The 18,208-nt window shown below is 37.5% G+C and overlaps 1 protein-coding gene across 1 annotated transcript; it reads right to left on the reverse strand.

The window, feature by feature from the left end:
- Positions 1-5,266: 5,266 nt before the first annotated feature.
- Positions 5,267-17,986, reverse strand: LOC145774572 (elongation factor Ts, mitochondrial-like). Its single transcript, XM_082585837.1, has 7 exons — positions 17,742-17,986; positions 17,358-17,486; positions 16,576-16,677; positions 14,741-14,825; positions 9,574-9,738; positions 7,199-7,291; positions 5,267-6,225 (listed from the first exon to the last, which is right to left on the reverse strand). The coding sequence occupies exons 1-7, from the start codon at positions 17,928-17,930 to the stop codon at positions 5,996-5,998; spliced, it is 993 nt and encodes a 330-aa protein (XP_082441963.1). The 5' UTR covers positions 17,931-17,986; the 3' UTR covers positions 5,267-5,995.
- Between the last annotated feature and the right edge of the window lie 222 nt (positions 17,987-18,208).

Genomic DNA, 18,208 nt, shown 5'->3' on the forward strand with positions numbered 1-18,208 from the left:
AAAAACACATATATAAACGCAGCCTTGTTCTGTGTTACAACTAAAATATTCTCTCTCACACAAGTTTTCTATCGTAGAACTTGCTAAATTGGCTTTGAAAACAGCACTGCACGAGGCTAAGAAAACAGAACTGACTTGAGGCTAGCTCAAACAAACCAGTTTTGTTGGAAACCAAAATGCAGCATTACTTACAGATAAGCTACGCTTATTTGTTACGGGATAAAACTACGTCAAGCTAATTTTGTGGTAATTTGAGATTAGGTTTACACAAACTAAAAGATTTACAGCAAATAGGTAGGTCAAAAGATACCATTTCGATGATACCATTTCTAGCCTATAGCCTGCTGAAGTTTAGACGGTTTTTTTACTTTTGAATGAGAGAAAGTTTTCACTCTAAGCTTAAAGAAGCGAATTTATAAGGGGACCGCTCCTGTATTAAGCAAGCTTACAAAGCTGGTAAGACTCTTCATAACAATTTTTTTAAGTAGGCTACGGTATTCAATTCGAAACGCAAAACAAAAATGTTTAAATTTCAAATTAGTTTTGGCAAATGCACGTAAAACTGAATACGGTGATCGGTAAATAGTCTCATTTCGAATTTAACCGACATGAAATCGCCTTTCTTTCGAAAGGAAACCAAGAAAAATAATTTGGAAACGAAACGAAATAATTTTGTGTGGAATTGCTGTAAACCCTGGGACTTCTAGCTAGACAAGGCTACTTGCTCGACAGGGCGACTTGCTGGGCAAGGCTAAGCTACCAGCATGTTGGAGTTAGTTTATCCAATCTGGCAAAAACCTGAAGCTATGCCACTAAAAGTTGGTCTTGTTCTTTGCTCTATGATGTAGCTTTAAAAGATACTGTACGCAATTTTCCAGCGAAAGGAACGGTTATTGAAAAACAGCCACATAAAATTGTCAATAAAAATTTAAAATCTTGTGAAGTAATAGAACGCATTCTTGCGCTATAGCTTTCTTAAATTTCAATACTTCGCTACAGGTATTTGTGCTCAATTTAGGTAGTTTAACTTGCACTTAGCCAACCTGGATAATTTAAATTATTATCATTAAAATGCAAGCATTTTCATTTTGCAAACCGCTTAGAATAAATACGCTAGGCTTTCAGACAGCTTTACAATGGCCTTTGCATGTTTTTCAATTGAACTGAATGCATTAACTAAATTGACATTGAAATAAAAGTTTTCTCTCTCTTACTCTACCTTTCCCAGAAACAAGCCAGAGTTACTGTATCAAAGTAGTCTTGTGTAACCAGAATTCATAACAAAAATGCTGCTTTGTCGATATTAATTGCGAGCACAATGGATGACCAGTTTTCGAAGGTTCAGTCTTGTAGTAGTTACAACAGTGTTGTAAACAGTCTGTATTGTTTTCAGCCTCAAAGGAGCAGTATTCTATGACATCACAATACATGGCAAAGACCAAAACAAAGGTATTGTCTCTATGTAATTTTGATGTGTTTTGGCTTTTCGCTTTCACTTCAGAAATTACAGGTTGGAACAAAGAGGTAAAGGGCATGGATCAAGTATCCTAGAATTTGACATGACAATGCGTAACATTGAAAAACAAGATGAAACTTGCTCTGCATAGGGCACGGGCCTAATGGTTCCAAAATATTTCGCTATGGCTCAGTAATGGATAAAAATAATTTGAAGAGTGCAAAATAAAATTTTGGGAGGCCAATTGGTCTATTGTAGTGATTAGAATAAAAAGCATTTATAATTATATCTTTTACGTGTTAACAAATTAACTTTGCAGCATAATGATTAGAATATCCCAAACAACTTTGTTCTATGGCATGCGAAAGATCTATTGTTTTTGTCATAAAAAATACAGCAGCAAATGAAAAATATTGGAAGCTGTTCATTAGAGATCATAATAATTCATCTGTTGAGACAATTATTGGTTGGTGTAAATAGGCCTACCATATTTTCATCACCCAAAAAGAGGACATGTTTAGTAAGCAAGTAAAATGCAAGTGGATTTTTACGTTTAAGCAATTTTTACCTTCTTAGATGATTATAGGCCTATGCAGGGATTAGCAACAGTGACAACTAAAAAACATGACATATTTATTTGTCAGATTCAGTCGATGAACATTTTGCTGTTCATATAATTTTCCTCACAGAAAACATGCCTTTTACATTTGCATTTCGAACCATAGCCTATTGCAGACGAAGAGTTGCTCGATATTTAACGATTCATTAAAAAAGAACATAGTTCTGCAATGTTTGAACAATTCTGTCCATTTTCTAATGTGCCATCATTTAAAAAAAGCTAATGTGGGCTAGCTATCAGGTTTAAGACACCTTTGCACTTGCTTTGGTATATAGATCGAACAGTTTAACATCATCAATGCCAACATTTTTCTTTGACAGATAGCCTCACACACCGCTGAAAAGTATTATCCTATTCTTTGGTGTAAGACAGAATAAGCATCAAATCGACATAGTTCTGCAATGTTTGGACAATTCTGTTCATTTTCTAATGTGCCATCATTTAAAAAAGCTGATGTGGGCTAGCTATCAGGTTTAAGACACCTTTGCACTAGCTTTTGTATATAGATCGAACAGGTTAACATCATCAATGCCAACATTTTTCTCTGACAGATACTTCACACAACGCTGAAAAGTATTATCCTATTCTTTGGTGTAAGACAGAATAAGCATCCAATCAAAGGATGTGAACTCGAAAAATGAAATTATAGCGGTCTATTCATCCAAATAAGCAACATAAGAGTCGAACAATAGAAATAGCCTACATCGGACATGGTCATCGAGTAACACTGCCTTCGTTTGCCATCGAAATAAATGTATCTACCGCATTCACAGCAAGCAATGTATTGTCAACTTCAAAGTCAATAAACACTTTTCTTAAAAAAGGAGAGCCTATTTCTGCCACAGTTCACAGAAAACATAGGCTACTTTTCCTTTTTGGTATCGTTGCTTAGCCTTATTTAGCTTTCGCCAAACGTCACATAAATATAAAACCCTGTTGAAAATAATAGCAATGCAAAAAAGAGGACATTTGAGTATTTTCAAGCGTCCTCGGAGGACAATTCATTTTTCATGAAAAAAGAGGACAAATCCTCCTAAAAGAGGACATATGGTAGCCCTAGGTGTAAAACATTTTTTTATTTTATTTTTTTTTATAAAACTGCGTTTTTAATGTTTATTTAAAATTTGTCCCATAAAAATTTATTTGGCTTTATTTCAGTAGGCTATATTGAAAAGTAAATGCTGTGAAACTTTTTCGCAAAACAAAGCTGTTTTGAAGTTTCTGTTAAAAAAAAACACGCAAAACAATTTTGCTTTTCTTTGCCCAGCTTGCCTATGTCTTATCTAGGCTAGTTTGTCTTCAGAGTCCTATTGTGATGTTATGTGTTTAAATCCATTCTTCTTTGGCGGAGAAAAGCTAGCAGGGCCGTTGAGAGAATAATTTGGGCTGGTTCCAATGAGATGCTCGGGCCCTAAATCATGACACTTCCCAGAAAAATGCACTAGCCTATATCCTAAGAATGCCCGACGGTGTTTTCAGTTTTCCGGGGCCCTTAGAAAGTATCCGGGTCCAAAAGCAGTCTACTCCCTGTCAACGTTACTGCAAGCTAGACATAGATAAATTTTAGCGTACGGATGGAAGCTGATTGTAGACTAGCCTACTACCTAAATCTGCAAAAGTTGAATTGGTAGACTATAGCCTAAATATCCTTGACCTTAGTCTATATATATTTTGGGGGGAATGGTTTAATTTTGGGAAGAAGAGCAGCAGCCCTTAGCTCTTCCTAGACTACGTCTTTTTTACGGCTAGCAAAGCCTCTGCGGCCCCCTGAAAAGAGCAAACATGAAGGAATAATAAAACTGAAAACAATTTACTGCGTAAGCCACTATCAAACCAAGCTTAAATTATAGCCTACCCGATGCTTGACTGATAGCTAGGTATGAAACTGATAAAGGTACGGTAGCTGAAAAGTTTTACGATTACTAGAAGATATTTTTCAAATATTTATAAAGTTTTAAGATTTTTATTAAAATTTTACAAATAAAATGTTTTACGATTCCTCTTTCAAACCAATTTAATTTATTTTTCATTGCTGGCGCGAACATGTAGAAAACAATAAGGTAAATAGACCTACACGAATTTTGCACCAACAAAAGAAAAAGATGACAAAACTGAAAGGTTTAAAATATGCATCGATAAAACACTGTTTGGAAAATACTATCTTAAAAATGCACAACCACCAAACCTAGAAAAGAGAAAAAATAAAACTTTTATGTTTATTTTACTAAACTTAGTTTATCTCCACGTCTCAATTTACTACGAATCTAATTTTTAGATTTGGACCTGGAGAGCGAAAACTTTGCTGCTTAACTTCAAAAAGCGCGGGAAAAAAGCAACCTCATTTTCGAGTAGCCTATATGAAGTAAAGTAACCAGACTAAAAGTTATGAAAAAAAAAAAAACATACCGCACGTTTGTTTTTTCTAAGTGTAGGGAATTGTTAACAGCTAAACCAAAGTTTCTGTTTCTTCGCGGCGTAGGCTACCTTCCATGGCGTCGCAGCGGTCAAACCAGAAGTAGCCTACACACGAGTCTGATTTCTTTTGCCAGTTGATTCTTTCAGTGTACAAATATAGCCTACACGCTGTAGCCTACTTAGCGCAGTTGTTATTTTTGTGTATTTCTAGCCTATGGTTTTATTTTCCAAGCAGAATGGGGAAGATATGTTCTGGAATGAAAAAAATCTGGATTGTAGATTGGAGTCAATATTTCGTAACTTGAAGAATTACGCGGTACTTTCTTGCTTCCTGGCTTATCTTCACACGGCCGTCGAGTTTTCCCCGCTCAACCACGCACTGATGAGTAGCGCTTTCTTTCTCTTCCTGCAAGTATTACATTGAGACCGCATTTTAATGACGCGTAAGTCTTCAGCTCAAAACACATTTATGTCACCAAACAATAACTAAAATAATTGTCCGCCAGACCATGATGTAAATTGGGGAATAGCAGTTCGTTCCATAACTCGTTGAGATCTGCCAAGACCGTTCTTATATTGTTGACATGGGGTCTCATTGACCTTGTATTAGGGGAGCGCAGCGTTATACAACGTTTACTCGACGCTATGCGACATTATCCTTGCACTAACTTGGGCTTATCGTTGTTATGCTCATTCTTTGATAAGAAATGCCAAGAAAGTTTCTTGCGTATTTCATGACTGGCAGTTGTTTGTGATAATGAAGCTTACCACAAAAGTCTTGTCTATTTGATATTTCGCTATTTTAAAGTAAGAGCATGAACGGTGAATATTTCTAAATCAATCATTTTTTACATTGATTCAACGTCTGCTGTGGACGTTAAATGAATGTAACAACTTACTGCTGTGATGATCGGTTGCACTGAAACAGAGGGAACAAAGCTTGGCCATTTCTCATTGACCGATGGGTGCAGCTTTCGACAAGAGTAAATAATATGAACAGTTTTAGCAATAACGGTCAGTGCTAATTATACACAAAACTGAAGCAAAGTATCGCTTCGTTTTGTGAATTATTGTATTACGGACAGAGCCTTCAAATGAAGGACAAGAAACGTTCTACGTTGGCAACGATGCAAATTTTCGCAACTTTTCCCGAAGGGACGAGTTAAAATAACCTTAGGCGATTTAAAGCGAAGGATCATTTCATAGAATTACCTTAGTTTCATTATTTAACTCCATTGACAAACGATGCGTCTTTCTTTTTAACGCCGTCTTTTGTGCATTTTTGATGAAACTTTCTTCAGAATTAGAAAACAGAAAAATGGTTGATTGAACATTATAAGGTGTCTTTGTGACAAAAAGCACTTTCAGCGGAGCGTTTCCTGTTTGAACATCGGCACCCACAAGTAGCCTAAAGATCCAATACAAGCTAACCAACCAACGTAGAAACAACGTAAGAAAATGACAACCGAGTTGTTGCAAAGTGGTTATCGCTTTCCTTTGTTTCATCAAGTCGAAACTTCTCCGACTTGAAATCTAATAAAGTTATGGATTTTTATGTCAGACATATCAAGCCATTCTTCCACGGAAATGTCAGTGTCCAACAAGAACGGCTGTTTTAATAGCTCTGTGCTGCCATCTTTCGGTTTTGAAAAGAGACGTGTGTTTTCCGCTGTATCATCGACGCCTTCTGTTACCGCTCTTTCGACGCTGTCGGTCGAGTTTTCCGTCAAAACGTCTGAAAAAATACAAAAATGTAATTGGCCATTGGTTAAAAAGGCAAGCAAATTGTTTAATTCAACACCCTGACACGTTGTGGATAGGCAAACATGACTTGCGTTTGCGTGATGTGGGATAATAACATTTAAGATTGAAAGGTGGTGGGTTGCATTTGTGAGTAGGTTGGTTGGTTTTGAATCTTTATCCTCGGACTGACAAAGCCTAGATTGGTTATTCCTGGTAGTTACGCATACTTGTAGAGGCTCTTGACGCATGGCCGGTTACCGAGATTGGCAGAGTGAAGTTTTTCGATTGGTGAAGTGTTGTTGCCGGGGAATTATTCCATTCACTAGGTGCCGCTGAACGTAGAGCAGTCCTTAACGTGCATTGCTAAAGCGCACACCCCGAGAGTCGAACTTACGTGGCGTGATCTTGAGCCGGGCGCGTAACCACTGAGCTAACGGGGCGGACAAAAGACCAAGTTTAGATGCTTTACGTTAAATTGTGCTGGTACGCAGAAGTGGTTTGCAAAGACTACCGCAAATATATTCTTTGTGGGTTTAACTCTGCAAGTAAGTGCACGTTTGGTAATTTACCGCCGAATTATCACAGGAGGCACATGGAGAGTTTTAAATCCAATAAAAAAAAGAAACAAAGAAGAAACAAACACCAAACGTCTCTTTTCGCTCTTATAACAAAAACAACAATATGCAATAGTGGGGGGGAGGGCAGGCAAACCTTCAAACCTTTACGTTAACATAAAGTTTTCATTTGCATAATACGTAATTAAAAAAAATCCAACAAAAACACAACTAAGTAACAACAACGGCATATATTGTTCATTAAAAAATACATCATTTATTAATGTAAAAATGAAAACGTTTTCTACTTACACAACATAAACGATCAGTTTCGTTTGCAGTGATAAATGTCGTGATACTGCTTGTGCGTTTATGCCTTCAATAAACTTGTAAATAAACAGAATAACATACTTGATTCCTTTCCGATTGATAGAGGCTTCATGCCCACAATATGCTGACAAATATCTCTCCCCTTTGCCTTGATGTAGGAAGGCGATCTTTCACCTACACAAGCATATTCATCACCTCGTTTTCTACTTCAAGTAACATATCATGAAACAATCAAGAAACAGTTTTTTTTCTGTAAACTTAAAGAACTGATTTAGGGTAATTCTGGGGTGCTGCATCCGAATCTGAGCTCAGAGTGCTTGCATTACATCAGTTGTTGAAATAAGATCTTTCACGAATGCGGTGGTACAGACAGATGAGACTCGAATAATGCATTGGTTAAATGGTTATGTTTTTGAGACTTGGTTATTTTTTGTGTTTGCTGTTGAGGTTGTGCTGTTCAGAGGGACCGCTTGCAGTGCTGGTAGAGCAAAGTTCAATGTTTAAAAGACATCACTATCGCTTACATCAGGGCCTCAAACTTTTTTGTTCGCGACCCCTTTTAATCTCCGAAAATGCTTCGCGGCCCCTTACGAATAAAGCGACGAACAGTGCAAAATACACATTTGCGATATTATTTGAAAAGCTTAAATCTAACAAAAAATAAAAACAATTTGTTTTTATTTATTTCTGACCATAACAACGAAGCTTATGCGCAGCCTACTGGAAACAAAACAAAAAAGCAAACACATTTATTCAGTGTGAACAAAGCAAGTGCAGCCGTGGCGCAGTGTTTGTTAATGCAGGTCTCAAGGCGGTTTCAATGTTGTTTAAGCTGGAACGTATGCCAACTGCCAAGTAACAACATTTCAGATAAATCATTTTGAAATTTTTGTTTCCAGATGTTCAATTTTTTGATGATCGCATCAATTTTAGATTTCAATGCAAAATACTGATGTTTTCTCCAGGAGGGACAAATTAAATTTGTTTAGTTTTTCAAGCGAATCTGACAATTGGCATAATTTCAAAAGCTAGATGTCATTGCGAAAATGGTGGACCAAGACTGAAGTTTATTCTGTTGGAAAAATCACGATTTCGGTTTTCAACGTTAAATAATGGCTAGCCATTTTAAAGCTTTGACTTTTTAAAGCCACCTAACTTAACGATGCAGTAGGCTAAAAGAGTTTTTAACTCCAATTCCATTTCACCTCATAAATATTCAAAGATACCCATTGATCATAATCATAATCATAAACATGCTTTTATTTGCGCCCATTGCGATAACATACAGTACACTGCGATCACAGATGCGATACAACAGACGACAGGAAGCAGCGAAGTGACATATAGTCTTCGAGTCAACTGCTCCCCTTATTTTGGCTTGCCTTTAAGTGTCTTTCGCCGAGACACAGCCGCGTGCTTTGGACCGGTGTCGAACCCACGTCCTTTCGAACGTCGCGCATTGAGTGCGCGACTCTTAAAGGAATACTAAAGGAAAAACCTGACTTTGCGATTTTCCACGTTCTTTGTGTTTAACATGCTACTATAAAACAATTTTCAATAAAATTTTGCCCCATTGCGGTCTGACCACCATTGCGCGCGTGCTTTTGTCAGAGCTTTCAAAACGAAATTGGCCTGAGCAGCGAAGCGTGCGACTGTACAGTTACGTCACTAAAGACTATAGTAATCAGCTAATCACGCAATAATTGTTACTGCGGGCGATTTGACTGTAGGCTATGTATGTATATACATCAAAACAACACATTTTAACATCAAAACATCAGACAGTTTGCTCAAAACATCAGATGTGGTAACATGGCTTTTGTTATTGCTGTCTTTAGTGACGTATTTTCGAGCAGTGTTTGCACTTTTTGGCCATTTTGAAAAAAATGAAAATAAATGAAACATTGGATTTTGGGCCTTACCAGCGCTATTGAAAACAAATTTTTTTCGGTAATTTTTTTTGAAATGTATTCTTGAATGTTCAGTTTACTCATTTTAATGCTTAATTCCGGTTTGAAATTTTTATTTAGTATGCCTTTAATAAAGTTAAGAAATAATTGTCACCGCATATCGCACAGAAGTGCTAATATGCAGTACCTTGTGCAAATTGGTATACTTTCTGTGACCCCTAAAGTTCACGTTGGGGGGTCGCGACCCCCCGTTTTGGGAAACCCTGGCTTACACCTTTGTTAGGGCAAGTATTGCTGGCAAATATTCGATGGTCAGAAGTAGTCATTTAGATCGCATCATAGGCTTGCTCCATTATTAAACACTCAATGATCAATTCGTATACTTCAATTATCGGTGGTTTCAGGCACTCTAGTACGTACTGACACACTTCAAGCAAATAACAAGCCAGCGAAACCCTAAACTTTTAAAGAGTAGTCTTAAGTGACAAAACAAACAAAAACTGACAAACGCCACAAAGAAAGATGCCAGCTGCAGGGATGACTCACTGTTGTCGCACGAGATGGATGCGATGGCGGCAAAGCTGCCCATCATTGAGCCAGGCCTTGTGGAGACTATGAGGACGCTCGGATGGACATACAAGCCGATGACCCCACCAGGAGGAGGAGATAAAACGGCAGCACGACGCACCAAGATGTTTTCTTTTAACTTTCCTTAAAATAGCAAAGAGCTGAATCAATGTGAAGACAGGGGCGTTCTTCCCGGCTATCATTAACATTGCCGAAAAACATTAGAGGTGAATCAATCTTGAAAAATGTAATGCTGCTTAAACTTTACAGAATCTTACGAATTTGACTAACATTTAATGTTATTGTTGGCACTTAAAACTGAAATCAGCTGAAGTTACATTAACAGACAAGCAAGTAAAAACACAATCACGTTCTTCCATCGATAAGCATTATAAGCAACTGCCCATTTAAATGGTTAACTTCACTGTGAACGATTGACATTTCCGGCCGTAAATGTAAAATTAATGTTGATGTTAGGGTGTTTGAGGATAGCGAGTTGAATGGTGTTACTTTCAACACCATTTGAGGTCATTTTCAAGGACAAAATATTATATTTTAAGGTCAAATTACAGAATTTTGGTCATTTTTGCGTCTAAATCGTAAAGCAAAACTGTTTGAAAGAAGTCTGTGACGAAACATGATATTGTGCACCTACTGCATCTATTCTCCGGAATGGCCCGTTTCGGCGAGTTCCGTATTCGGCGAGAGCCCTTTTCGGCGAGTGCCCTATTCGGCGAGTTTTTGAAATTTTTGAAAGGAAATTATCGGGTACGGTAGCCTAATTGCAATTGCCGTTTTTACATCGTTTTAACGTCGCTAAACGTTGAAATCGTGCAGAAAGGAATAAAAAGAAAATGTTTGAACTATTAAATTAAAATTCGTCATGTCAGTTCAGTTGTTTTTATTTCTGACCATCGTATGAAAAACAATACACGTCAACATAGCAAAGGTAGAAGCGACAATTCACGTCAACATAGCAAAGGTGTAGAAAAAAGTAGAAGCGACAAAACGCGAACGTTAAAACGTGCTTGTGACCGAAGTAAGTTATTGAGTTGAAAGAAATTTGGCAAGGTTGCATCACCTTCAGAAAAATTTAAGATATGAAGGAAAAATAAAACAAAGAAAATGTTACCAAAAAAATAATGTTAATGTCTATAAGTTAGTACTTTTGAATAGTTAAAATCATAGGCGCCTAACTATTTTTTTGGCCGTGGGGGCGAAAGCGTGTTTCATCAGCAGCAACGTAAATTCAGCGAAATGTCACGCAGATAGATGACGTAATTATGTCGTCACACTAGGATTGCTTTTATTGGCACACTCGGAGTTATCGCTACGTTCGACCTACCGTTAATTATTATAAACAAAGCTCGACCAAAACACATGCTATGCGTCTGCGTTGGCTAGCGGTTGATGGACTGCGACTCTTCAAGCTAAGCGCAACATAAAGTTTAGCAACGAACTAGATTTATTAGCATGAAACAAGAGACGAAAAGGTTTACTAAAAGGTATACTGTAAATGGAATGAAAATACTAACTTGATCATATGCTTGAAAATATACCTGTTGAAAGCAAAATCATTCATGTTTACATCAATTCAACAGCACGTCACCTTTAATAAATTTAAAAGTTGCTGACATCTGTAAACAGCCCTTGAAAAATAGTTACAGAGAGACATTTGATTAAGTTTTCGACTTGACATTGCTCCCTTTTCACTACAATATCGCAACTTATGGCTGACCAGCTTTCAAGTTTCAATTCGCTGTAATACGCCCGTTTTCGTGTTGCAGATGAAACAAAAGATGCGCATATTCCCCGCCTTTGATCGGGTTTCCATGGCAACGGTCGTGTGTGCGCCGTGCAGTTTGCGCGAGTCCGTTGTTGTGTTGATTATGCCGCTTGTGCGACTGTGGGCAGTGCGGTTTGTACCAGCCCTTGTTGCGTTGGTTAGTGGTAACCTCGGGCCGAGACTTCAAGTTCATTTTCACAGCAACCGATTCACTGCCACGACAATTCTCTGCAGAGGTTTCGACTTTCGAAAGCGACAGGAGGCTGTTTGCAAGCGCATTAAGTTAAACGCACGCTGCGTCAACGTAGCAAATTATGTTGTTTTTGGGTGCATTCAACATCTGATGACATTGAATCGACGCAAAACGGTAGATTTTTGCTATGTCACAGGCAGCAAAATCAGTCATTTTTTTGTCTGGGGTGGGATTGTAGCATCGCTACTCGTTCTAGTGATTATTTACTGCGAAGCTGTTGCGGTTTGCATTTAAAAATGTTTTCCTGCTGCCGATCGCTCGTTCATCTATTGTTTTATGTATCAATGCCGCATAAAAAGTTGCTCCCACGCGGAAATATGCGTGGGGGCCTGGCCCCCACGGCTTAGGCGCCTATGGTTAAAATGATTAGTTTGGATCAACAAATGTGTGACCTACCCTCCTACAGCTTAGATTGAAAGGAAATTATCGGGTAGGCTACCGTAGCCTAGTTATCCCGACCAGCAAAAATTTATTCCAAGAACCCAGTTAGCCTAACAGTTCATTTTTACATTGTAGTAACAGAATGAAAAGGCTAACCAAATGTGTGGCCTATCGTTTTAACGTAGCTAAACGTTGAAATCGTGTAGAAAAGGGTGCTTTTGCTGACTAGGATACGTTGAAACTGAGAAACATTCACAGAAGCCCTACGATACGTTGCATTTTTAAGATAATGTATTCAGACGTTGAATCAATGTACAAATGAAATGTTATGCTAAATGGGTTCTTGGAACAAATCGTAGGGCTTCTGTGAATGTTTCTCAGTTTCAAAGTATCCTAGTCAGCAAAAGCTCCCTTTTCTACACGATTTCAACGTTTAGCGACGTTAACACGATAGGCCACACATTTGTTTAGCCTTTTCATTCTGTTACTACAATGTAAAAATGAACTGTGTTCTTGGAACAATTTTTTGCTGGTCGGGATAACTAGGCTACGGTACCCGATAATTAACTTTCAATCCAAGCTGTAGGCCACACATTTGTTGGTCCAAACTAATCATTTTAACTATTCAAAAGTACTAACTTATAGACATAAACATGATCTATTTTTTTTTTTTTGTAACATTTTCTTTGTTTTATTTTTCCTTCATATCTTAAATTTTTCTGAAAGTGTTGCGACCGTGCCAAATTTCTTTCAACTCAATAACTTACTTCGGTCACAAGCACGTTTTAACGTTCGCGTTTTGTCGCTTCTACCTTTTTCTACACCTTTGCTATGTTGACGTGTATTGTTTTTGATATCATGATCAGAAAGAAAAACAACTGAACTGACATGACGAATTCAAGCACGTTTTAACGTTCGCGTTTTGTCGCTTCTACCTTTGCTATGTTGACGTGTATTGTGTTTTTCATATGATGGTCAGAAATAAAAACAACTGAACTAACATGACGAATTTTAATTTAATAGTTCAAACATTTTCTTTTTATTCCTTTCTGCACGATTTCAACGTTTAGCGACGTTAAAACGATGTAAAAACGGCAATTATAATTAGGCTATGGTACCCGATAATTTCCTTTCAAAAATTTCAAAAACTCGCCGAATAGGGAACTCGCCGAATCGGACTAGTCGAATCGGACTCGCCGAATCGGACTCGCCGAATAGTAGCAGACCCTCTATTCCCAGCTAGCAAAATCCGCACTTTTTCTATTGATTTGGAGTCGCAGACGTTGAATGAAAGGAAAAATGACAGCTTTTGCTACCTGGGTTGTGTAAGATATGTTCTCTTCTACACTGCCTAAGTTGTTTGAAGTTCACGTGTTTACGAATGGTGACATATTGATAAACGCCCTTTTTGGCGGCATAGCAGGTTTTTCCTGACAATTCATCAACTGCAAATTGATTAACTGGAAATGTGGGGCAAGAGTCCTGTTCGTTTGCGAACTTGGTTTGTGACAGCGTTTTGTCAGCCAGTTCGGACTTATTTAGTAAGCCGAGATTTGTAGAATTCGGATAAGCAGCTTGAAAGAGATTACTTCATGTGAGTACAAATTGATTGCTAATTTTGCTTTTGCTTTGTGTTAAACGTCTGACATATCTATCAGCTTTGTACGTGCTGGGTCCACTTGGAAAAAGGCTTACTTTATGACACAGTTTTATTGCGCATGATCTACGTATTTTCGACGTATCGTAACGCGTTATTTTCATTTGCTATAGCTGAATTGTAACAGCATTCGAATCCTGTGAAATCGCTCGGATTTGTGGTTTGAGAAATTGTTGACAAAAAGATCAAGTATCATTGCAATAAATCATTTACACCTATATTCGATAACAGTCGGATTGCTTTTGCGGTCAAGCCTCGTGATATAGGATAATATCACAAGCTGGTTGATATCTATCATCGTTTACTAATGTACGGTAGGCTACATTTTGTATGTATCTCTTTCAGAAGCAGTATAGCTGGTTATTTTTTAGGTTGGTTTCGTAAATCTTTGTGTTGTTTTCTGCTTTGGTGACAATATGCCACGTCGTTGCAGTTGCTTTGGTTAGGGTTATCCTTTGTAGATGCACCTTTAGCCAGTAGTAATTCTGCTTGTACCACTTTAGCTAACATTCTATTGAAAGCTTATGTCCTCAATGTAAGTGACAAAGAAAAGTCTTTGGGATGCCTCAGGAGGCAAGAAAAGCTTTCCAACTAGCGATAGGCATTGTCTATTATAGTTTCATGTTGTTATGTATTGTCACTTTGTGTATTATATTGTAATTATAATGACTCCTTTACATAATAGCCATAGTGTTGAGAAATACATATGTTGTTTATGTAATAACATGTTTCATCACGACTTCTTTAAAAATGTTTTGCTTTACAAATTAGACGCAAAAATGACCAAAATTCTGTAATTTGACCTTAAAATATAATATTTTGACCTTGAAAATGACCTCAGATGGTGTTGCAAGTAACGCTATTGAACTCGTCATCCTCAAAAACCCTAATATGGATTCCAAGATTGCGTTTCTAGCTTCTCTAGAAGTCATTTTTACCCAGAACGCAAGTTAATCCTTCAGACTCAAGTTACAAATCCCGAGATCGTAATATTCTAGTCTTTAACTTAAGGAGTCCATGAACCAAACACAAGCTTTGAGCTAATCGATGGTCATTGGTCAACCCTTACCCACTGCCAAAGCAATGTCTTGTTTAAAGGCTTGGTCCTTCCCAGGAAGAGTTATGTTCATTATATCCTCACCTTGAATGATGGCCTATATGAAACAATCGAGAAATAAATACAGAATACAAGAAAAATATCTGCACAATACAGAAAAAATAGCTACAGTACGAAAGATCTTAATGCAACTAACTTAATAGATTCACAACAACTACCAGTGTTGTACGCGTCATTGAAATAATTTGACGGCGTCAGCGCGAATTGCCTAAAAACTTTACGGCGTAAAGGACTGCGTAAGCTCTTAAATAAATTGACGGCGTCAGCGTCAGCGCCAATTTCTAGCGCTATTTTTTGCCAGCGTCTCATAAAACGGAAATATTTCAACCAAGTTCAGCCTAACAATAGCTATATATAAAGAGCAGGTATTATGTTTTGAGACTGTATTGGAATTAGCTGCTCAGCCTATTAGTTATTTCCTTGCAGAAAAACAAGCATTTTAAAACGTTTGTCTGACAATCTGCTGCGTTTGGAACGCATATTCAGGGGCGCCGGAGCGATTTTTGACTGGATGGGCAGGAGTATGAAAAAAGGGCACTTTTGTTGCTGAAAGGCCAATTTGTTTTGTAAGTTTTAAGATAAGATATAGCGATAATGCTCATCTATCAGCTCATTGTCGAGTAATGATACAAGTGTCCGCTATACAAAGAACAATGGCACGGAAGGGCATAATGCTATTTTATAATGATGTAATATAACTTACTGTGATGGAGAATTTTGTGTCGTGAATATTATTTTGAGGCAAAAATAGAACATTATAATTAGGCTAATAGCGAATAGCATAAATTGTTAGAATGCAAAGTGTGCAGTAGCTTACATGACCTTAAAAGGGCACCATTGCCCCCTCTTCTCTCCCCATCCACAGAAATTTGAGGGCAGGGGGGCATTTGCTCCCCCCGCTTCCGGCGCCCCTGCGCATATTGTCCTTTCCAAGTGAAAACATGCGTTCCACAGCAGCGCTGGTTGGTATTGGAAGTGTTGTATTTCAAAAACAAGTTGAAAACGTTTAGTTGGAAAGGTATCACTGTTCCAAGCGTGCTGTGATAGTTTAGCATGCATAAATCTTTTAACAAGGTCCACTGCACCAACGTCGCTCTTTTCAGGGGCATAGAGCTCTTGAAATAAAGTAGGCTATATTCAACGTCCGCGATGCCATTCATGGATTTTTCGCTTTCTGTCTCTGATCCCTCGTTCTCAATACATGGGTGATCACCATTTGGCGAAGTTCTTCCGCATGTATTCCAGGGAGCCATTCCAACCAACGCAAAAGCCGGTAATTCGGATGAGTCGCGCTGGCCAGAATACATTGTGAAACTCTTATTGTGAAACGAGATTTTCCATGAAAACAAAAAATGACGCTTAGCGCTTGACGCTTAAAATCGGCAAAATAGTTGACGGCGCTATCACTTCCGTCAACTGAAAAATAATTTGACGGCGCTAGCCTCAGCGTCAACAAAAAGTAGACGCCGTCAAATGACGCCGTCAAATTGACGGCGTCAACGTACAACACTGACAACTACTGTACATATAATCCACTTAAAAAAATAACACACCTTGAAAACCACAAGATATGTACTCGACAGTGCTACAACTAGTTTCTGAAATGATGACAGGACTAGAAAGAGCTGGATTTTTTAAATATATATACATCATTGTTTAATGTTTGAATAAGTTTTATTGTACTACTACTACATCCCAGGAAAAGTGCATAGTATTAAATGTGAAACAGAAATTATGTAAAAAGAAAATCATCATCGTGTTAAAGAATAAGTTGCTTCATTGACAACCTTATCATTAGTAGAAAAATTGTTGAGGGAGATATCTGCTGCTTCTTTGACAATTTGTTGAAAGTCTGTAGTCTTTGCTACAAAATCAGTAGCACAGTTCACCTAAATAAGACAATACATGGTCACTTCCTAATCTCCTGATTACCAGTAGCTTTTCTTGACGGAGTGTGCAAGAAATGCATATTGTAAATTATAAAAAAAACATGTGAAAACATTAGATCCAATAGTGGACTATCGGTAGTGTAGTTACAACATTATGAATTTAACGTGCTTACTGCCTACTAATTGAAAGTAGTTCACATTACAACAAATGACGCACATACCCTATTGCCCTGGTGTGTCATTCAAAATTTGTAAGGGCGTCATGCAATAAGTTCATGGATTAACTAAAGTGAACAATATGTTATGCTCAAAAACTTTGTGGCTTTAATTCAGTGTAATTTTAGTTTTGACATTTGAAAAAGAAAAAACTATTGTGTTTAATGGCATTACTTACAAAAATTACAGACTTAAATAGTCGCCACATGCCAACTTTTTTTATTATATGGCGTGACAAAAAGGTAGGTAATGTATGGACAAATTCAAAGTCTTACAAATTCGTTGTTGGTACGTCGCAAAACCAAATTATGTTTTCTCAGTGTGTCGCATTGAAAATAAATCATCATCTACTCATGTTTCATAATAATTATGCAGGTTTTACTGAGAAATTTTACAATCCAGGTAACTGGCTACCTACACGCATGGCATATTTTATGTAATGACTTCTACTTGTAATTTAATACCTCAACTATAGCTGCAGCAAACTTGCTTTTCGCTACTCCAAGAAGACCATTAGTCAAAGATTTTCCAGATATATCTTGCATTTTGTTCCAACCTTTTTCTTTAGCAAGATTCAATAAATACTGTTCAGCCTGACAAAGTAAAGAAAACGTTTCAATCAAAAAGTATGAAAATTATTATTACAAAGTCAACCAAAACAACTTTACAAGCAAAGCACTATCAAAATAAACTGGAAGTTGTAAGCATGAATGTAACGAACTGATTACATATCATACACAATACTTGGGTCAGAGAAAACACAACTTAAAAATATACATACCCAACCGATCAAGACCCCTTTAAAAAATCAACATAATTAGCCGATATATAACAAACTATGAATCTACCTCTTCCATATCATACTTGACTGCTTTCAATGCTTCTTTGCAATTGATTAAAGGGTAACCAGTTTTGTTGCGTAGTTTTAGAAGCAACTGCTTAGAATTCACATCATTTCCTTCACGTAGCTTGGTTGACATCATTCGTGTGGAAAAGCCATTGAGACCTATTTGCAGCACAAGATAAGGACGCAACATACTATATGATCAGATTTTGTTTGTTTACCAAGATGAACAAAAATGATCTTACGCTTATTTCTGAAAATACATTTGTAAAACTTATACATACGGTTACTGTACATAAAGGTGGTTCCCATGCATTGTAGCGACAACCTCAAATCCTATGGCCCCTGGCAAAGATGTAAGCTACGGATCCAAGATTTTTAAGATCCTGATCCAACCTGGCTTTTGTTTTTGAGATTTGGATCCGAAAGAAATCTGTTGAAATTCTCAACTTGGCAATCAAGCTATTTTCA

Source organism: Aplidium turbinatum, chromosome 7 (assembly GCF_918807975.1).
Source record: "Aplidium turbinatum chromosome 7, kaAplTurb1.1, whole genome shotgun sequence".
Lineage (NCBI taxonomy): Eukaryota > Metazoa > Chordata > Ascidiacea > Aplousobranchia > Polyclinidae > Aplidium > Aplidium turbinatum.

Coding starts and splice junctions, on each gene's coding strand:
- LOC145774572 (XM_082585837.1), bottom strand. CDS start 17,930: ATGTTGCGTCCTTATCTTGTGCTGCAAATAGGTCTCAATGGCTTTTCC. Junction 16,678..17,357: donor TTGCTGCAGCTATAGTTGAG/GTATTAAATTAC, acceptor TGTCTTATTTAG/GTGAACTGTGCTACTGATTT. Junction 9,739..14,740: donor AGACATTGCTTTGGCAGTGG/GTAAGGGTTGAC, acceptor TGCTATTTTAAG/GAAAGTTAAAAGAAAACATC.